The sequence below is a fragment of the Mixophyes fleayi genome, chromosome 4, assembly GCF_038048845.1.
Source record: "Mixophyes fleayi isolate aMixFle1 chromosome 4, aMixFle1.hap1, whole genome shotgun sequence".
NCBI classification, from domain to species: Eukaryota; Metazoa; Chordata; class Amphibia; order Anura; family Limnodynastidae; genus Mixophyes; species Mixophyes fleayi.
This window is the reverse complement of record NC_134405.1, coordinates 59,719,293-59,742,513: the sequence shown is the minus strand read 5'-3', so window position 1 is coordinate 59,742,513 and position 23,221 is coordinate 59,719,293. Positions and strand designations below refer to the sequence as shown.

At 39.2% G+C, this 23,221-nt stretch overlaps 1 protein-coding gene across 1 annotated transcript in view; it reads right to left on the bottom strand.

The window, feature by feature from the left end:
• The window catches only part of EBF2 (EBF transcription factor 2), a 65,238-nt gene that overhangs the window by 6,535 nt on the left and 35,482 nt on the right, over window positions 1–23,221 (bottom strand). Inside the window, exons 7-13 of the mRNA XM_075207187.1 lie at window positions 11,004–11,085; window positions 9,274–9,391; window positions 4,366–4,496; window positions 3,589–3,715; window positions 1,379–1,467; window positions 938–1,003; window positions 638–812 (exon numbers count right to left, since the gene is read on the bottom strand). Of these exons, the coding sequence (XP_075063288.1) occupies window positions 638–812; window positions 938–1,003; window positions 1,379–1,467; window positions 3,589–3,715; window positions 4,366–4,496; window positions 9,274–9,391; window positions 11,004–11,085 (788 nt within the window). The remainder of the gene's footprint in view (window positions 1–637; window positions 813–937; window positions 1,004–1,378; window positions 1,468–3,588; window positions 3,716–4,365; window positions 4,497–9,273; window positions 9,392–11,003; window positions 11,086–23,221) is intronic.

The window sequence follows — 23,221 nt, the reverse complement described above, 5'->3', positions numbered from 1 at the left end:
GACAGACAGGTAGAACAGAGGATAGAGAGAAGCAGAGACAGACAGGGGTAGAACAGAGGATAGAGAGAAGCAGAGACAGACAGGGGTAGAACAGAGAATAGAGAGCAGCAGAGACAGACAGGGGTAGAACAGAGGATAGAGAGCAGCAGATACAGACAGGGGTAGAACAGAGGATAGAGAGCAGCAGAGACAGACAGGGGTAGAACAGGATAGATAGCAGCAGAGACAGACAGGGGTAGAACAAAGGATAGATAGCAGCAGAGACAGACAGGGGTAGAACAGAGGATAGATAGCAGCAGAGTCAGACGGGTAGAACAGAGGATAGAGAGCAGCAGAGACAGACAGGGGTAGAACAGAAGATAAAGAGCATCAAAAACAGAAACAGTCTCAATTCCTGATGAACAGGTTTCTTTAAAGAAATGTCAGTCACAGTGAAAGACAGATGACAAAAACAGAGATAACATAGATGTAGACAAAATGATGGGCATAGGAGCATAAAGGAAGATAGTAATATGTGTGACACAGTAAAGAAGGAGGTGTGTCAGGAACACAGTGATGTAATGTTAGAGTGACAGAATGACCGCCTGTAGCATAATCCTTACAACCCAACACACACAATGTGCATCCCATTACTCACCCTGGTTATTGACCTGTGATTCTGAAATTGTGACTCCAAGCTGCCCCCCATAGGAGTTAATTCCCATCATGCCACCATGTGCAGGGGAGCTGGAGAGTGTAGGGATCTGGTTGTGGTTGCGTGGGACGCTGTACAGAGCCTCAGCAATGTCTGCCGCCCTCTTCAGAATGATGTCCTATATAGCAGAGGAAAGAAAGCGGTGTTAGATTGAAGCACAGATTTGCAAAATATATACAACATGGCCATTGTATTTCTCTGTGAAACCTCTCATCTCTCTGAACCCTGGGGCTGACGTATTACCTGGTTATTATGGGGGGTTCCATACAATGCTTCCACCAGGTCTGCCGCTCTTTTCAGCAACATTTCCTTAGGAAAGAACAAAGAATGGTTTAACTCCAGCAGAGTCTTAGCAGCAGTGCTCACCACCCTTATGCTGCAGGAATTCCCTGGACCATGTGACTGTACAGCAGGGACCTGTGGGGAGCTGTCCCTGGTCCTGCCTATACTCTATGTGTTTCCCAGATGAATGGGCTGCATTAAACATTTACATTTCTGCTTTAGATTAATAACGTTTCATACTCACATTTTTTATTACACAACTTAGAACTTTCCTGCACGATAAAGATATTTTTGATGGCTGTTTTTGCGTATTTATTTCTCTAGTACGTATTTGACTACATGTCACATGGAAACACCTATTGTGAATATAGAACTCCGCTGGCACACATTTGCTGGTCTTACCTTCGCCAACCTCTCAGGGTCACCAGGATGTCTTGGGATCACTTTCTGTAACCTTTGAAAGCCATAGTCGATTGTAGGCTCATTTAATGCTGATGGAGAGAAAATCTGATTAGTGGTGTTCAGTAAGGGACAAATAACCCCACAGAAAGCATGATACATTATTAGGAATATTTTATTAAAAGCATTTAAAGGACAACTAAACCCTAATGGTATTTATTATGTAAATGTATCTTTTAGCATTGAAAAATGTTGGTATACAAGTTCCCATACTCTGACAGACTCAACTATTGTCATATAGATGAACATACAATAACTGTTGCCTGATGTCAGCCATTTTAGGCTCTGAAAGGCTCATAAGACCAAACTCATCGCCAAACATTTATCATTAGTTGTGATAAACTCCTGAAAGTTTAAACGACATCAATAGATACAAAAAAAAGCCAATATCTAACTGACAAATAAATTACTGGGTCTAGCTCACTGTGTCACCACTGTCCTTAGAATGTGTTTTCCAGCTTATAAATTATCTAGGCAACCTAACTTAGTCTAAGCCATTAATGAGATGTCTTCACTCAATAAGTTGGTAACCAACAGTCACTTATGATACTGAGCGAAATTTAGCAGACGTGGTGGTATATTTACTAAACTGCGGGTTTGAAAAAGTGGAGATGTTGCCTATAGCAACCAATCAGATTCTAACTGTCATTTTGTAGAATGTTCTAAATAAATAACTAGAATCTGATTGGTTGCTATAGGCAACAGCTCCACTTTTTCATACCCGCAGTTTAGTACATATACCCCGTGGTTTGGTTTTCTCACAATCAACAATTTTCTAGGCAGCCCAGAGGAGTTAGAAAAGTGAGGTTCTAATTGTCAATCCTTGTGAGTGTCTCAGGACCTCAACCATTCTGCAAGTAAGAGAAAGGGAACAAATATTAAAGATACTTCAAATATTATATATTCCTGAAATCAATCCTTGATCTTGCTCTGCCTGGCACTAGTCATTAGATTGTAAGCTCAGCAGAACAGTTATTAACCCTATGGACTGTTTTAGAGCAGAGGCACTTTAACCTCTGCAGGTATTAATTTCCTCAGTATCTGAACATACTGTAACCTCCTTTCCTTGTTTATCTAAGAGAAACAGCCTCAAATTAAATGAACAGAGAAGGTCACATCCCCACAGAAACAGCATTTGTATTTACTTTTTATTAAGTAATTAAAGGGAACATGAATTTTAATATAACAGGAGCCAGACAAGAGGGAATTTAATAGAAAATCTCAGACTTGGAGAAAAAAAAGTAACATTGGCTAAACTTAGAATTTCTCCTATCCCATTGGGTATGTTTAAGCAGTTTAATAATACACATTTCATCTGTCACTGAATTGCAAACCCCAATTGAATTAAGCTGGATGAGATTTGGTATATGTCCTGGGAATGAGGGAATATGTAAATGGTTCTATAGCACATCATGTCCTGGCTGTGTCTCGCTCTGCTTACTGACACACATTAAATGCTGCAAATTGATGTAAAATAGGTGTTTTTATGATAAATGTTTTCTTTATAGAACATAACAGATCCTCTGAGATACCAATATTCTCACTGGCAATGAGCGACAATGGTGATAATTTGTCACTAAACTATAGTGGGAAATATCTACATCACCATGTGAAGTCGGTAACTTGGGGTTTATTTTTTATATACTTATACAACATTTCCTCTTCCATCAGCAAAGTGCTCATCGCTTTGTCTAGTTAGACTGCAAGCTCTTCAGAACAGGAACTCCTTTGCCAACATGAGATGTATGTTTACACACTAAATGTACGCGTTTCTATGGACATTTTTTAAAAAACAACTTTGCAAATGATAATCAATTCATTAAATAGGACTTCTTGCTATGACTCCTAGGGCTAGATTTACTAAGCTGCGGGTTTGAGAAAGTGGGGATGTTGCCTATAGCAACCAATCAGATTCTAGTTGTCATTTTTTAGAAGGTACTAAATAAATGAAAGCTAGAATCTGATTGGTTGCTATAGGCAACATCCCCACTTTTTCAAACCCGCAGCTTAGTAAATCTAGCCCCTAGTGTATCAGTCATTATAACCCCTAAGGCATACGGTATCATACGTGAGCAGTCATATGACTCCTCTCTGACAACCATACTGAATAGTGATCATTAAAAATTTTAAAGATATTTTATCTCTGTATTTACCTGTGTAAATAAACCTTCCGGGGGCTCCTTTGCAGAACTGTTTGGATTTGTATGACAGGGTCACCTCTACCACGCCTGGTATGTGCCGGGGCGGTGTCTGCACCCGGATAGCATGCGGAGTGATGAGCTGAAGGAAGAAATGGAGAAAACTAATGAAGTAAGCCCTGAAACCCTGATGTTATGAAAGCAGAAATGTTCATTAACCTACAAACGCATAATAAAGCGTACCATTGTCTACACACAGTGGAGGCAGCCATTTTGTGGGTGTCTCTCCGTTTACTACAATCCAGTAACATCACAGAAGTATGAGGCGCAAATTGTAAAGTACCTTGCCTGTGGCGGCATATGGAGAGTGGTGGCAAACTGCATCTCATATAAAGTGCAGTGGCCCATCTTCCCCTTACTTCTCTAAGGAGGGAAGTCAATTGACGAACAGTCTGTGGAGATATATCGTGCCGGAGTGTGTACTAAAATCTCCGCTCATTTTCGCTCGCGTCCCACAAAAATGTGAGAGACAATGAGTGGAGATTTGTGTTCCCTATTGGCCAGCAATGTGGGCATGTCTGGCGGTACTTCACGGCGAATTGCCTGCTAAGGATTGTGTATGGAGACATGACACTCCGAAAAATATAGGGGGAACTTCAGGCAATCTACTTGTTAGAATTAGTGCATTGTTTAGTAATTTAAATAAATACCATGCTATGAATTTATCCAATACAAGTTCCTTATGTTCTACATACCATCAGCACTGATGAACACACATCCTAAGTGACTTACCTCACTCCAAACCAGCATGGTCCCAAACACCACTTGAAGTCCGTCAAAGAAATTGTCCCCAATGACGATAACCATAGCACCGCCCGTAGTCCACCCCTCGCTGGGACTGATGGCTTTGATGCATGGTGTAGCTGTAGACATACAAAGATATGACACGTCACTCAATGTTCTGCCTCCTGGTCATCTTGTCCCACCAGTCACCTTCCTCCATCATACGTCAGTATTGTAGTAGTAAGAGCATTACATTGATATCACAATACATGTCTGACAAATAACGATGATTAGCTTTATGGTTCACTGGCTGAACACAATTATGGACCACAATGCCCAACAAGCAGTTCTTGGTACAAATACACCGGATAAGCTGCTGCCACTAATTCTAAGTGAGCTGCTATTGTGGGGATACGTAGAAAGCCTATTTAGAACTACTGTTTATTTATCTATTGAGAGATCTTTGCACAAGTACTTTGGAACCCTCCCTTGGCCAGAGATTGATAAGTTCTACAACTATGCGACATTTGCACAGGGTGAGATGTGTCCCCTCTGCGTAAACCTGCTGAGGCAGCTTAGTCAGCAACCCAAAAAAGTGTTTCCCCCCCCCCCCCCCCCCCCCCCCAAGACGAGCCGTCAGTTATTGGGAAAACTCACACCTGCAGTGGGGCCTTTTCTAAGTTCATTCCTGGGAATTGCAACCTCATATTTCACAAGTTACTTCTAAATTTCCTTTCCACATTCTTTTTAAGGGTGTGCTCTAACTAAAATTTTATTTCATTACATAGTTGTGGATTACAACCAGACTTAAAAAATACTGTACAGCCTGTCAAATAATGGAAACACTCATCTTGTAAAAAGCCAAAAATTACTCTAAATAGTGCAAAAAAAAAAAAAAAAAAAAGCAGTGAGAAATTCACCGAAAAAGAATCTTATTAATGTAGCCGCAGAAGAGACTGGGTAAGTGGTGGTAACTTTGTCATGTCTTGGTGCATAGAGGGGCAGAGTAGACACCTCATGTGCTTTAATGATGGGATCTGATATGAACTGTAACCATAATATATGTTATTCTCCTTATTGCACGAGACTGCACGGGAAAAGAAAATCCTGCTCAATCTGCACAGATCCCCATTAATTGTAATAATGTACTGATATACCAGCACAGGACGTAGCAAATAAAGTCATTCTGTGATTGTAAAGCGCTATATAAATAAAACATAATAAAACATAATGCGAATGCTAACAATAGGAAGATCCAGGGTTATTTAAAAGGACAGTTTGTGCTGGTGAAACATCTATTTACATACATATCTGTGGGTTATGCAACTATCTGCTAAATTAAACAGGGGTAATAAAATGACGGGGTGGTGATTTGTTAAAAAGTTGCAGGTTAGTAGTATTGTGATGTATGATATACTGGCCATGGGCGCAGTGACCCAATGCAGTTTATTGATGATATTGTTGTTATTTAATCCCAGGAAGTATCGTGGCAGTTTGCTATTGCAGGTATGTCGAGAAGTTAGGTTAACATAGTGCAAATGCAAATTACTTAATGAACATATGTGATACTGAGCATTTACAGGAGAATAAAGCGAAATAAAGCCTGCTTACAAATATGTTATATTATGCTTAAATATATAGAGGCACGGATGCAAATCTGGGGCTAAACTAGAATTGCAGCTTAATAAATAAAGTGAGCAAAGTGAAATTCCTAATTAAAAAAAACTCTCATTCATTATAAAAAAAACAATGTTAATAATAATGATGATTTGTATTGTTTGCTAATATTGCTCAGGGTGCAAATTTACACTGAAATCATAAATATTCAGAAATGTCCTTTTTGTTGTCTTTGTTGCACCAGACAGCTGACAGGGGAGCTCCGATTGGTTGCTGTGTTTTTAGTGCAGATTTGTACTTTTGTGCAGTATTAGTAAATAACTCTCAACGTGCTCAGCTGTCCGTTGTTCACAAGTTTTGCATTAAACATTTCAGTGAAGCCTTTAATATAACAGCAATACCCTAGATTTAACAGTGTACTTCACGCCAGTAATGAGAGAGCCCAGGTCCGGCAGGTTTCAACTGCCCCTCTTTATTTTTTGTGTTTTTATGGCTTCTTCCCCTTCCATCTGGGTAGGCCTCACAACTCCATCTTCCATCAGGAGCCATAACCAGCCTCAATCTATCACTCGGTTTCCACCACTGACAAGGTTAAAGGTGCCTCAGATCTCTGGCGAGGTTCCAAAAAATGAGCAGCCAGTCAATCAAATCCAATCAGTTTAACCAAAGCTGGACTCCAGTCTAGCCCTGCACCCTGGGATTTATTTCCACCGTTTGACCGCCCGCCGGGGGGAAATTAACACCACACTAAATTCCTTACTGATTCAATCATTCTCTTCCAGTTCATTAATTCCTCACGTGGTTAATACAGGATGTGCTGAGAAATAGCAACCAGAGTAATGTATATAAATAATAATAAGAGTAGTATCTCGATAGTGATAATAAGCCTTCTGACTGTCTGGGGAGAAGACTAGAACATAGTTGCGCGGTTCTGTCTGTTTGACATGGAGAACATAGCTGGAGGTCCTAATTTTGCTGTAATGGCTGTGTTGCTTGTTGTGTTTTCTCAGATATTCAGACATGTATTCGGCTTAGACAGTGTATCAGCATAGAACTGTTTTATGTTCATTTTATTTCTTTTTTTATATTGTCTTTTACATTTTGGCCTTCACCAACCTTTCATTTTCAAGAGCCAATGGTTAGTGGGACATGACACAGAGGGGTGTCTGATCACTAATTTAGGGTGCATTGGCTCACAATGCCTAGGGTGGCCCCAAATTCAGTGGGAAAGCCCTGTTGATATTTATACATTACTTAGGTTTGTGGGGCCTGATTCATTAAGGATCTTAATTTGAGAAACTTCTTATTTCAGTCTCCTGGACAAAACCATGTTACAATGCAAGGGGTGCAAATTAGTATTTTGTTTTGCACATAAGTTAAATTCTGACTGTTTTTTCATGTAGCACACAAATACTTGATAGCTTATTTGTACACTGAAATTTAAAGTTGATATTTGTGTGCTACATGAAAAAACAGCCAGTATTTAACTTATGTGCAAAACAGAATACTAATTTGCACCCCTTGCATTGTAACATAGTTTAGTCCAGGAGACTGAAATAAGAAGTTTCTCAAGTTAAGATCCTTAATGAATCAGGCCCGTGGTCCTTATGTTTGTATAAAAGTTGCTGTTGACGTAGGACATATGGTAAGCCCCCTGGTAAGAGTTGTCATGGGATCAGGTGTTTTGCCATCCAAAGTAGATATACCAATCTGTTCGCCTACACTGATATGATGCGTGCTCACTATTTTATCACTGTGTTATACACTAGTCAGAAATTAATCTGAGAGGCTGTGAAAATACAAGGAACATACAGCAGCAGAATTATGTATTGAGTGTGTTGAGGTTATGGGCCTGAGTCATTAAGACGCGTATACTGAGCGCATCGCGCAGTTGTTCGCAAAGGCTCGTAAATCAGCTCTGCATACTCCTGGAGTCAACAAGGAGCGGATCTCAAGATACATGTGGTGATGACTATGGGTGTAGGTTCACTCTGCTGTACTAGACCAGACATTGCAGGATGCGGACAATACGTATGTGGAATATGAAATCTCAAAAGAACGCACAGAAAAAAAAAATATTAATCAATTAATGTTACCTGTCAATAATATAGTCATTTATGATTAAAAATGAAAACTGTAAAAAAAATGTAAAAACTTTTTTTATGTTAAAAAACATTTATTAGGCTGTCCTTAATGTCTACTGTACATAAAATACATTTTTACAGTTGCTCCTGATTCCAGACACACGTTATAGCTGCATACGATACTGACCCAGGACTTAGACTAGACCCCTAGCCGGTGCAAGAGATACGTCAGAAAAACAAGAAACTTTCACACACACAGAGCTTCATTCAGACGGGGCTGCATTCAATTCACTTTGGCCACGCCCACATTGTGCATCGAGTACAAGCACACGTCCATTCCCAGCCCCGTTCACTCCCCGAAATCGTAGACCGCCGTAACTGTCATTTGCGTTGGCATACACAGCGGACTTGCTTTCGTTGACGGCCGAGTGTCCTCGTTCTGGGCATGCGCAGAAGAAAACTGCGTACGATACGCACAAAAAACAGAGATACGTCCCTTAATGACTCGGGGCCTATGTGTTGAGTGCTGGATCGCAGACCCGAAACCTCATTGCACTGGACAGCTTTTCACCAACTTCTAAACTTTGCCAGGAGATATTACTAAATATATGAAGACCAGGGGGTAAATGTATTAAGCTCCGGGTTCTTCAACACCCGCGAGTTCGGCGTCTTCGGCGTTTAAATTTAAAGCGACGCTGCCTTGTAAAGGAAAACTTCCCTTTACAATGCAGCGCCGCTTTAAATTTAAACGCCGAAGACGCCGAACTTGCGGGTGTTGAAGAACCTAAAGCTTAATACATTTCCCCCCAGGTCAGTTTGGTTTGGTTGATGTACGCAGCATAAATTCCTCATGGAATTGAACGCCCAAGGGGAACGCCTTTAGCAGTTTAAATCAAAAGCCTACCTGGACCATTAGCGGTATCACAGAACCTTCTGGTTTGGAGGATCAGGTTAAAGCAGGGGACATTTTATTAATTAACATATCCCACCTAAGTTTTTAGCTTTGAATATGATTATTCTTTAGGTGCATCTAAAGAGGAAGTAGTATGTAATTGATCACTACTCAGAAATACATTATTTTATAAAGGTATAACTAACTATAAAGACTGTTTATAGTCTACACTCGATCTAGGTTTCGTAAGTTGCAAAGTTGTCTCTGGATAAAGATAGTTAAAGAACGAGAAGTTCATACCGTACTCCAGATAAGCGTCCGTACCTTCCATAGGGTCCAGCCGCTTTGCCCGCCTCCCATGCTTTGAATTGTTGTGAACAAACATGTTATCTGACACGGCAAGGACATGTCCATCTACATTCACCGTGGTGGAGAGGACAACCTGTGGGAAGAAACAGGTCAGATACACCAGGCATGATGCAATCTGAGTGTGCCCATTGCATAGTCATAGTGAGGGCAGCCATTTACTGGGCTGCACGAATATTCATGAGAATGCAGCCTATCAATTAACTAGGAAGTTGTGACATCACTGAGGCATGAGGCATGACCTCACGGAGGCATGAGGCACTATTTGCCTAGCCCACAAAACACTATAAAATGCTTGTGCTAGATAAAAATAAAAACAGACTTTAAAGACAATTTATTTCTATTACCAGCCCTTGAAAATATTTTTTATGACAATTTCATAAACATTTACTGACAGCAACCATTTATTTACTGACAAATAATTGGTGTACTGTAATTCTAAAATGATTGATCTATATTTTTTAATTACAAGCAAAAATTTCAAAAAGTTTTTCGTAGTTATACAATTTATAGTCATTGGCAGCCACGTATATTACATAAGGTATGCTCACCGGTCCAAACAGATCTACTTTTTGTTTTTTGTTTTTTTTCATGGAAATTGTGTACGATCAACTGCTAAACTTGGGGCGGCCCAAAACCAACCTTTTTTTTTTTTTTTGATAATAACTTTCTGACTTTTTTTTTTTTCTACAATAACCTTTTTAGCAATCTACAGAATATCACCCTGTTCATAAACCCTTGGATTCTAGTAGCGATAAAAATTCCTAACAATAAAAACAAACAGCATAATAAAGATTAAACACTAATGCTCCCAAAGAGTGCTGAAAAGGGAGCTGCAAAGCTATTAATGTTCAGGTAATATGTTGTCTTAAAAAAAAAGTTATATTACCTAATGACGATGCAATAGTCTGCACACATTATTAATCAACCAAGCAAGTAAATATTTAAAACTTTGAAAGTAGATATTAAATATTATATATCCCGGTAATATTCTCCTCCTCTCCAGTTTCCTTACTGTGTAGACTCTGGCTCGGGTACGGAGCCTCTAGGGCCCAAGGGTCAGACACAGCCAAGCTCAGAAACACTACACAAGAGACCCACTGACCTTGGGAAATCTTTACATCTTATCTAAACAGATCAAGGTCATTGGGTCTCTCCGCCACCTTAACTGTTTCCATGTTTCAATGTGCTGGAGGTGTCAGCGTGTCCCTGAGATGTGACAGGAACCTGGGCTGAAAGCAAAACTGCCAGCAGAGAGGCTATAATTCACAGGGAGCGGTGTAATATGGGGAGGGGGGTAATGGGGAGAGCTTACATGAAAGCCAGCGTTATACGGATCATATACTGTATGTGAGGAAGTTTAGAGTGATAGATAACAAATATAGGAGAAATGATATGTAGGGCGGGATGTAGGAATACAGAACAGTTATACAATGGGAGAATATGCTAATATAGAGATGATTACTACAGAATAGGAAAGTTGGTGTAAGTTAGGTTGGAGACGTATCTTTGGGGCAGACAAATAGAGGGTCACATGTTACCTAGACCTTGTATACAGAAGCGGTCATCTGAAGGATGACAGTGTTATACAGAGTAGTTATATAAGTGTAGGGGAAATATACCGGGATATATAGGGTATATAAGCACACATTCATACACGGGCAAACACCGTATATGTAGATACACACCTGGAACCGCCTCATGTCTCGCGGGTTGCCTGCCGTCTTCAGACAGTTCTGGTTACATTTCAAAAAGAATTTGAGGAAGAACCTGAAAGATAAATCCACTGTGTTACTCCTAGACGGTTTAGTACATTCTATAAAATGACAGCTAGAATCTGATTGGTTGCTATAGGCAATATCTCCACTTTTTCAAACCCGCAGTTTAGTAAATATAGCCCAAGTCAGTTTGGTTTGGTTGATGTACGCAGCATAAATTCCTCATAATTATTCCTAGACGGTGACATCATCACGTGACGTAATAACGTCATATCTCCCTATAAAGTAAATAGTGTAGTCTGACATCACATAAAGTGAGATTTATAGGTAGAAAATACAAGCCGCTCTTCTCACGCTGTCTTGGCTGAACTCCTCATTGATGATTTGTATTAGCTTGAAATATAGTATAACCATTGCTGTTATTAAGGATTCCTAAAGCAGTACATTCAGGGAGTTACAACAAGTACAAGGTTTAGAACAGTGCACAATCTTAAAGAATAAAATGTTAAAAGTAGGTACATTGGCACTATTGTCTTCCCCGTTCTGTCTATTGTATGGACTTACAGTATAGATATATATATATATATATATATATATATATATATATATATATATATATATATATTGATATATATATATTGATATATGCACATAGTATGTAGAACAATGTTCATTGTTCTATTGATACAACATATTTATACATATATATATATATAGGGAATTTGTGCAGGAGATGTTTTCCAAACATGTGCTGATGAGGGGCAGCCTCTATAACATTTAAATCTTTTTTTATACAGTCGGCTTATTGTAATCCAGGAACCATGTCCTTAGAAAATATATTACAAGTACACTCCAGCAGCTGTATTTAAAATTTTGTCACTTGTATCCTAAACATTTTATGTTAACTTTATCGGTGCGACTCTGAAACATCAAAATGATAAATATTATATAGGCAGTGGCATCACTATTTAGACACTCTTCATAAGTACAAAAATAGACAACGTGAAAGTTAAAAATATTAGGCTTTTCTGAAAGTAAAGAATATTTATATCATTATAGTGAATTAAAGTGATCAGTAAGTAATAATGGATTACAAATCCCTGATGTCTAAAAAAAATGTATATATCTTTTAAAAAACTTTTTGAGTTACAAACACATTAAAGCCTAAACATAACACGTTGTTTCTTTGGGAGACATTTGCTGTCTGATGATGGCCTCTTCATAAGGACAATGTGTAAAATAATGCAAATAATAGTTGTAATTATCTCTCCTTTTTATCACCTGCTTCGGGCTGACAAAGACACTGTTTAGAAGATGCTTCTGGTTACATAATGTATTCCAGTTCTATGTAGACACAAGATTGCACATCAGCATAATGTAATAGAGAAAAAATGTTCCATATATGTTATATAAACCTGCTGTCAGCTAAACACCCCATAACCAATTAATGGCTTACAACGTTTAGCAATTACTCTACGCAGCAATAAGTATCCATGTTTAGGATGACACTCTTACATTTCTATCAGTAAAGTTGCATCATATGCTTAAATGGCAGCTGACATTACTGAATATTCCACTTTCACTCTCTTGTATATTAATCTACAATGCCAGTTAACTGGATAAATATAAGGCAAGACATGACAATAACTGTGATCTAATATTCGCTAATGATTTTTGACGAGTGATGAAGGTTTTATCCCCATAATTTTAGCAGCCGTTTGAAACTTTGTTCTCTAGCTCTCTGCAAAGTACATGTTTATGGAATGTGAAATGCAACTTCGAGGCCTTAAATAGAATGTTGAGACTTGTAACGGAATTTTGAGGACTAAAATTTAAAGTTTCAGAAATGAAGCTGAACTTTTAAGATGAAAATGGAATTTTCAGAATTGAAACTGAATCGTCAGGATTGAAATGGGATTTAGAAGATTGAAGTGTAATTTTGAAATTAAAAATGTTTCTCCTATCTATGACTGTTTTGGATTGTTGGGATTAAATATTCTCTATACAGCGCTGTGTAATATGTAGGCGCTATATCATTTTTTTTATTACTAATAATAATAATAATAATAATAATAGTTAGACCACTAAAAATCCAGATATTTTCGCGATTCACAAGAGACTACCACAGGGATGTCTTGGACAAATTTCTGCCCTTGAAACCCACACATTTAAATCTAAGGGACCTTTTTAACAAGCTCCTAATCTCCAGGAACCACCGCAATATTAAGTATCCCATTTATTTATAGTTAGGGGATCGTAGCAGATACCAGTTGCAGTCTCACTGTTATCATACGAATCGCAGTTCCCATAAGTTTCTATGGGGACTGGTATTTTTCGTGATTTAACAGGTTCTGGAAATGAGTTTGATTGACTGATGGTCTAACGCCATCTGAAGATCTTCGGATCCCTCATCACTTCTTCCCTTCTCTCCCCTTCGGCTACTATCGCAAAGGTGGCCACTTTGCGATAAAGGACATAAAGGACATAGCAGATAGGTCTAGGAAGAAACAGCAGTTTTTCGTGAATGACGTTCCATAAGAAGAAGATTTTTAATAAATATTCACAATCCTTATTATTGTGATAAGGAATGAAAATGATTGTGTTTGATAGACAGTGCTTGTTAAATATGCCCCTTAATCTTAATGTTCAGTTTCTGTCTGGCAAACCCTGGAGTGAGCACTCAAGTCCTGGGGATGATAATCCCCTTTTATAAGGCCTGTCCTTAGCATCGCTTCAAAACTTGTCCAGCAGAGGCGTGGGGACACCAGTCACAGTCACCTGCGTCTGCCTGGCCCTAAATGACCAACCTGAAAACATTTCTCCCTTTAATTGCTCTCCATCCGCCCTGCTACTCCCCCTGCTCTCAGCGATAGTACTCATGCGGGTTCAAGGCTGCTCTAGTGACCAGATGGAGATCACAGATCTATTCACAAAAGCAGCCGATGGGTGCGCAGTTTGCATGTAGAACAGCGCCCAGAGAGTGCGTCAAGCGGTGGCCACAATGGGTACAGGCGACTAAATCACTCTCTACAGCTCAATTGATTATCTTATTAAAGCATGTGGGAACATGAAGAGGGCATAATTTCTATTTAGACTATATGAACTGTATAATGGTGGCTGATATATATGTTAGTAGTCATTGAGGGTGTGTAAAATACTGGTGGGTATTAGGAGGTGTGTGGGTAGGTAGAAGGCCAAGGGACCTCTAGCGACACCATTGGAGTCCAGAAATAGACTATTACCAGCCTAGTCACTGCATACACAATCAGAGCTTTCTCCATGTTTAATCTAGGTAATTGCTTATCCAAAACTTGCCCCAGCTAAAGTATTTATTTTTCAATGGTTTGCTTTAAGCTTTCATTTAAAAAACAAACAAAAAAAACCCACCTTGGAGTGACCCTCTCAACCATCTAACATCTTTCCCTAATAAACATCTGTTGGGTAGTGAGGACATTGTATGCGGTTACGTCATAATATATGGTGTGTGATGTCACCCTACAGTACATATGCTTACTGTTGTTCTGATTGCTTTGTTCTATTATTCAGCCTCTGATCTATCATGATGGATTATAATGCAGACACCACATAACATGACATTGTGTATATAAATTAAATGTATTAACAAAGTATATATATATATATATATATATATATATATATATATATATATATATATATTTATAAGTATGTAGGTATGTGTGTGTGTGTGTGTGTGTGTATATATATATATAATTACATTTACAATATTTATATATTATATGTATGTTTATATCTACAGTATATACACACACACACACACACACACACACACACACACAGACATATGTTGTGTATGTGAGAGGTGGAAGATGGAGGGGGGGCTGCGCGGGAGTCTGTTTGGGTCATAGCTGTATGTTCCCGCAGTAAGTTTGGGTCCCAGGTGAGTCGATCGGTTCCTCTTGTTACTATGACAACCACATTTACTGCAGTCCCAAAATCCCAGCACAGCGCACACGTACAGGCCAGAATTAAAGGCAAAGAAACACTCCTACGCAACACAAACAAACATGCATATACACACTGCTACATCGTACAAATGCACACTGCTGAAATAAAAAAATACACCTCTACACAAAAGAATATCTGTTATTGGATAACAAATAGACACTTGAAATAATTATCATAAACCGATACACAAAAACATACACTGTACATAGCACACAAGCATATATCTCGTGTTGTTTCTCAGTAGTCTATTCTTTACATCACACACACAGCAAACAAACAAATCAGAACACATGAGTATTTTTGCAGATTTGCCTATAGCATCAGCAAATGTTCAGTTACTATGTTATAACATAGAACCTAAATCTATATAAGACCCATACATTACTTTTCTGTATTACTACCCACTACAGATGTATTTGTAGACGTACACACATATCTTGATATAAAACACACAAAACATATTGATATACAGTATACTTGAAAACATTTTTTATTAGTTTAGAAGATGAAAAATTTAAAAATTTTAAAAAAATTACAATTCTAAAACACACACAATGAAACACAATGACAAAAATACAGAAAAGATATGTACACAACACAGGAAACCTTACACAGAATGCTTACATTTGGCCGTGCCTAATCATGGACATGGAATTACATGAAATGATGTACACTCTTTATAATATATGAGTTATATAAATTCCTTACAAAGGATGAGTAATAACAGTTTTCTATCCCTAATACATAACAGAATGAATAGATGGAAGAACAATATGTAATGTATTCATTGTACAATTCTGTTGGGTTAACTACTGTATTTTCCCACAATGCTCATTTAGGTAGCGCAGCCGTTGCACACGCAAAAGTACAAACATCACATCAAAGTCCGAACTTCTGTCACTTTAAAACCTCCCCTTTCAATAGAATAAACGTCTGTTTTTCACCTAAAATGCTGCTCGTTTGAACCTCATTGAGGGGTAGATGTATCCAACTCTCTAAAACGGAAGAGCGGAGGTATTTCCCATAGCAACCAATCAGATTCTAGCGATATTTTTCTAGAGTGTACTAGATAACGGATAGCTAGAATCTGATTGGATGCTGTGGGAAACACCTCCGCTTTTCCTTTTTTTAGAAACTTTCCCTTACATTGGTCACAGTGCGCCGGTAAAAAGAGCATCTCCACCGCAGTACAAAATGGAGGTCCAAAATGTTTCCCATTAAAAGTATAGTATGAGAGCCAAAGTCCGCCAGCTCTGAGCTAGTTCAAACTTTAAGTCCCATTATGGAGTGGAAATGGTTCTTAAGATTGTGCCCTCTTCACACCTATCACATTTCAGTAATCTGGCTCTACAAAAAGAAATCTTATTTCTGAATTGCTGCACAAAATGAGGTGCACCAGTGCGTGTACTCTGTAATTTGCTAGGAATGTCTCCCCCCAGCTTCACCCCTCTGCAAAGGCGGCCATCTTGCTCTGTAAACACCGACCCCTTGGAATTCTGAACACTAGCGCATATTGAGTTGCATAACTGCTTTCGCACTGATTATCTAGGCTTGGTATAAATTAATTGTAGCTGTACAGAACACCATTTTGAAATGAGCACTTTTTTTTTTTTAATTACCTCAGGTTCTTCTAAGGCCCCTTATCCACTGGTGTCAAAAATCAATGATATGTGGACACCCCACATAATGTCACTCATCCAGTTTTTTCAATGCTTTGTGAACATGGAGCACCGGCAACTGAATCCAGTGTGTCCCATCAGAAGAGAACACATCTGCAGCATGACAGAGGCAGCCATCTTGGCCTGCAGATTCACGTGTTCGTCCATATAAACAGGTACATCCATGCTGTGGGCCTGCAGTTTTTGTAACTGACCTCTACTGGGTTTTAGTCACTAATTTCGGCCTATAATATCATTTGTAGCTTGACACGCCTGAGTTAGACTAAACAGTAACTGCAAATTGGTGACAGACACATTCATGTGAATTAATAATGCATTTTCTTTTAAACATTGTACATTATCATTATAGAACTAAAGGCTAGGAAAGTAGATAACTGTAAAATTTAAAAAAATCGAATTAATAATTGATTTATTCAACACACCACATCCTGCAACACACTAATGTATAAATAGATTTCTGAATCATTTCTGGTGAGAATTAGCCACACTTTGCTACACTTAGATCACACCTGTAATGTGGTCATTTTAAACATGTGCAACATGTGTTTCCCCCAAATAACCCTTTTTTTACATATCAAAATTAGAACAGATTTATAGACAGCTGGGGGTATATTTACTAAACTGCGGGTTTGAAAAAGTGGAGATGTTGCCATTGTCTATAGCAACCAATCAGATTCTAGCTGTCATTTATTTAATACATTCTACAAAATGAAAGCTAGAATCTGATTGGCTGCTATAGGCAGCATTTCCACTTTTTCAAAGTTTAGTAAATATACCCCAGATCTCTAGCTGCCTGTATGTGGAGTACTTGCCCAACCAGGATGTAGAACGTACAGGGGCTCTTTAAAAGCCAGTTATTCTGCAATTAGTCCAAACAACTGATTTGCAAATATATTGCATGAATTGCTAAACATTTGGCCACTGGGTGGAGCTGTCCTGTTGGAGTTTATGAGCTGTATTCCGTTCTATGTCAGCTGACCACTTAACATGGCTGCTTCCACTCCAATAAATGTAAATATGAAGAGAAATTAGGTTCTTCCAGAGTAATAATTTATGATCATGTGTTTTTCAGAACAATAAGAAAAGTAAAGTGAAAATAAACCCTGCTTTCAATTTTGGATATGTTTTCCTTTCAAGGGCATCAAATTAGTACTGGGTTCCTTGACTGACTTCCCAGCAGAGTAGTTAAAGGGAAAACCAGTAAAGGAATTTATATAAACGATTAGGACAAATTGGTCTTGAACATTAAAGACAGGTGTGAAACAAAACGGGTGCGGTTCTTTAAAACAGGTCATGAAGCAGAAACCGGGGTGGGCTGAACTCTCCACCCCCACCCACCCGTATAATCCCATATTTTCCTATAAATCAGACTGGAATACCCAAACCCTTTTTTTTTTTTTTTCATAACCATCCAATGTTTGTTAGGATCATTAAACTAAAACTGACTTTTCACCTGCTCCCATACCATATGCAGCTGCAAATTTTTAAATTAAACTATGAAACCATGCATATATTTACATATATTACAGCATACCCTCTCCATTTAACATGCAAATGTACTCCAATGTTTCAGAACACCTTCTGTCGCTAATTAATTTGCTGAATTATAATTAGACTAATCCTGCATAATTAATAAGCACAGACTTCTTTTTTAATGTATTTGAGGCTGTGTAAGACTCGGCGCGGCTTTCTATAAACTGCTAAATAAGTATTGCAAGGAGCAGTAAATAAACAGGACGAGGAGGGGTGGGCACGCTGGTACTGGGGGGTCCCTGGCAAGGAAAGCACTTTGTGTGTCTGGTAGGTGCATCTGGGTGTGAATGTACAGAAGACATAGAGCACGGAGCACAGAAGGCTATAATGCGGCATGTAGTACAGGGCTCGTAGGAAGTGGATGGAAAGGATTAGTGAGCCGTATGTTGCATTAGTATGTGTAATTCTATTAAAGTAAGAGGGTATATCAAAGCCTGGAGCGCGAGCCTGGAGCTTGCAAGCTCCGTTGATACTGACTGGAATCATTTTCGTCCCAGGTGCCAGTGGCAGCTGAGTGATCCAGCGAAACGATTAAGCTCCATTAGCGCTGAATCCGCTCAGTGATGGAGAAAAGGGGCATTCCAAATAGCCGGTGCTTAGAGCCAAGGCACACTGCGGGGATGCTGCTGGCAGGGCTACAGCGTGTACACACATGGAGGGTTGCCGGGCTGTCATGAATTCATACATACACACTGAAACATTAATATATAGGTAGTATTAGAGGCGTGGGAGAATGGGTTTGCTCAATGGTTAAGAGCGCCAACTGTGAACAAATAAACCAGAGAGACTTTTTGGGGAACCAAAAGCTGCAGATGTAAAGGGCTTTTGGCTTACGATTGACATACTAAAGATAAATGATTGTGTACCCACAAATCCTTTGTGGTTAAACCATACTCGCCCATCAAATGACTTACGCCTATACGTCAGGTTTTTCTCATTGCAAATGCCCCTGTTCTATCCTGATGGCTGGCTCACGGCAGCGTGCACTGTGCCCACAAGTAAGGTTTCTCAGCAGCCAGTGGGATGTTTAGGGCACATTGCTGTTCATAGTTACCATATATGTTCTGCCCATAATTGTACGTGATTGGGGTTCAAATACTGACATTTCATTGTGGTGCAAAATTTGCTCTAAACAACAGTGACCAATCAGCTATTCGCTTTTATCAGCCTAGCGCACACACAGTGAACCCTGTATCTTGATTGGGTGCTATGGTTCAGTGAAAATGTAGTAAATGAGCCCTAGAGGCAGACAAGTGCACATTGTTGACTATGTCATCTCTCTTTATTCTCTAATTGTATTTATAAGTTGCTTAATTTACATTGCCATATTTCGGTAAAAGTCTTTATTATCAAGTCATTGACATGGGCAACAAAACAAACTGCTATGTTAGCAAAGAGTTTACATTACAGCTGCCCATACAGCCTGTCAGTATGCCAGTCATTTAAGTATTTTTTTACCTAAACAAATTTCACTGTGTATGAACCCAACACAGATGGCAGTTGTCTACCAGGACAGTTAGTAAATTCAGTCATCATCGGACCGCGCTGTGCCCTCATAATCCAGCCAATCAGCTTGAGTGGTGAATGGAGAAATATTTTAGGTTAGTGTGTATGACGATGTGACAGACGTCTGGCCGTCGGCCAGTGGGAGACAAGCAGTGGGATCACCCTGTGTAAATAAACAGAGCCTAGCTTACCATTATCGTAGAATTGCATTTCTTCTTGGTAATCATGTCCACTCCCACTATATAGGATTAATGTACATTAACAGATGTTACCAGTTTTTAACTAAAGACATGAACAGATGCCTCTTATATGTAGTTTACTCATTATAGTGTTCTTAGTAACATTACCTGTTTCAGTGTGTATGTTGGCATTAATGGTTTTGTGTTCGAATGTAAAAATAAATAACCACAGAACAGTGCCACCCAGTGGTCAAATTACCATAATGACTGGTAGGATGCGTGCTTGAAAATACCCACAGCAACATGAAACTTACAAAACACATGTAGTAGTATTTTATTCTGCAAAATAAGCTACACAAAACACACTTTTTTTTAAAAAAAAAAATAGTTGTTGAGTTCTTTTAAACACAAGCGCCAGCAGGTATATACACCTACACCAGGATTGGGCATCTGACAAAGTGTATAACGTTCACCATCTTTCTATGGAAAGGGCCACACTTATTACATAATGGGAAGGTGCGGTGAAATAGTCACTGTACTAATCCACCCTCCGTTCCCACACACTTCCCTCTTACAGGGCTCAATTTAAAGGATGATATCATCTCTCTACAGCTGTACTATATGTTTAAGTATCATATAGCTTTTTGATTAACTGGTCGAATGTGTACACAGCTGTATCCATATCTTTGTATCACAGAATAAGTGTGTGTGTATAAATGGACATTTAATAAGAATCATAAAAATAAAACCACATTTCAGCACAAGCTGTAACAAAGTATAGGAGAGTTGTTTTTCAAGAGCAATTATTTAAAACTATAGAAATATTCCGTGAAAGAACCACTAGACTTCAATGACAAAATAAATTAATATTTACCATACACATGCCAACAACCTCCCCTCCTGGTGATTGGGTCACCGTGGCCCCGCCCCCTGCTGCGCAGCGCCACCATTTGCAGCATCACACATCTGATCTACTATTCCCGTCATCAAGCGCTGCCTTCACCCACTTCAATAGTGAAGTGGGTGGGGTTCAGGAGAGAGGCATGTCCTTCTGGCAGATCGGAGACTCCTGAATTTCAGGGAGAGAAAGCAAGTATGATTTGCTAGCATACTTGCCAACTCTCCCGGAATGCCTTGGAGACTCCCAAATACCGGGCAGGTCTCCCGGATTCCCGGGAGAGCAGGCCATTCTCCCATCTTCTGTCCACTTCCTAGTGAAGTGGGCAGGCTGTGAGCCTCAATGATACGAATTGCGGGGAATCGTGTCATTTTGCCCCACCGCCCCACATCAAAACAATGATTTTTGTTGCAGGGGCGTGGCCAAAGTGCCACAATTATTCGTTACCCGCCCCTTTCCACCCTCCAGCCACGGCCCCTTCGGAATCTCCCATAGTTAAAAAAATAAAAGTAGGCAAGTTTGTTTACTAGTATCTGCAAATATATGTGTAGAGGTTCCCACATCTGCACAGAACTTGACACAGCTGACATATTAGGTCTGCACCAGCGGGTTTGGATGATCTGCCCAGCACACATCAAGGTGCCTTCTGTTCATTCTCAAGAGAATATTACTGAATATAAGAGACAGGCTCTATAACCTCAGGTTGAAACATATCTGCCAACTTTCATTACAAGAGAAAATTATTCCTGCTGTCCGATGATTTTCTCACATGCACCCGGACATAATAATCAACTATTTCTTCCTGACGTTACTATGAGGAGCTCTGCTAAACAATTTAATGAAGATGGGGATTTCAGTCGCACTATAGAAAATTATTGGATAATTTTAAATGTGTTTCATTAGAGTCAGGTCAGGTGCTCTGAAGTAGAAAAATGCCCCATATCAGAAGATCCCAAGTGGATAATAAATGACATACCTGTTGTTAATTGGCTGCTGTCCCTACTTTCCAGGACAGACCAATGTATCCAGGATTCATCCAAGAAGCTTTAGTCCCCAAAAACAAATTACATGTTTTTTTTTCCTGGATTCCAATCATCAGAACCTGTACCCCCCACACCAACATTTCAGTTCGCCAAAGTTAGCAGGAGTAGGATAGTTAGTAGATTAATACACTTCAGTCTATACATACAGCAGACACAGAGGAGAGTTACTTTGCAAGTAAAGAGCGACAAGGGAATTTAGGTCCAAAGGAGACACACTTAGAAGATGTGTGTATCCTGCAAGACAGGTACATGAACCTGTTCAATAGCAAAATGTTGTATTTAAAGCTTAGCAATGGTGCCGCTAACATAATAAAGTAAGATCTTCTGATTCAGCTGTAAAGAAAATCTATCTATATATCTTGCTTTAAATGTATTCCAGAAATGCTTATTCTCTCTCCTCTGAATTTGTTCCAGGTAATTCTTTATAATTTAATCAGTGTTCTCCCTCTTCTGCCTTCAAATCTACCCAAATGGCGGTGACTTTGCTATGCAAATGGTTTACTTTAAAAGAGGAAATTGCTGTAAATATTACTTATTATAAACACAATATATAGAACTCATCTTCCTGAATGAAACAAGTCTATTCCCGCGTGTAAGAAATGCTTTGCTGAAATGTTATTGCCAAACGTGTTAAAAATTGTAACAACATTGGAGCATAAACAGCCTGCTCAGCTCCTGGAAAGATAAGAGATCTTGGATAGAAAAGTGTAAAAATGATGTTGAAAGATGTTGCTAATTGGCTATTGCTGTTCTTATTAGGTTTACATTGGTTTCCTATGTTAGCTAAACTTCAAATGCCCCAGCGTGAGAAAATAATGCAATTAAACAAATGTATCTGTTTATCTGTTTAAATCTCAATATTCCCAGGGTAAGTGTATGATTTTAGGGAGGTAATTGGAAGCACGCGGGTCATATTTCCATGAAATATCGATTCTCCCACCCAACTTCAGTAAAGCCAGAACACTGGTGATGGTGAGGAATAAATCACTTGCTCGTCGCTTTATGAACAAGGGAAAAAACAAATCAAATTTGTCTGCGGCCTAACTGCGAAAAGTCGTTGCTTCCAATTTAAAGAAGCTCAATAGAGTCTGACGCCAGCGAGTAGCACTTAATAAGCAGTGATGGATGGTGAAACGAAATGTGTTCTCCCCGCTCGTGTTACCATCCACGCTCAGCAGCCAGAGGGAATCTCACTTAATGCCTCCCTTACTGACAGGCGTGTCTCAGGGGGTGGCTGCCATCTTTAATTCATAGCGCACCCCCCCCCCCTCTGGGCAACACAAACATACAACTTCCCATCAATTTACAGACACACATTTGCAGTTCCAAAAATCAATGATCTGATTTTTAATTCCGTTTTTTC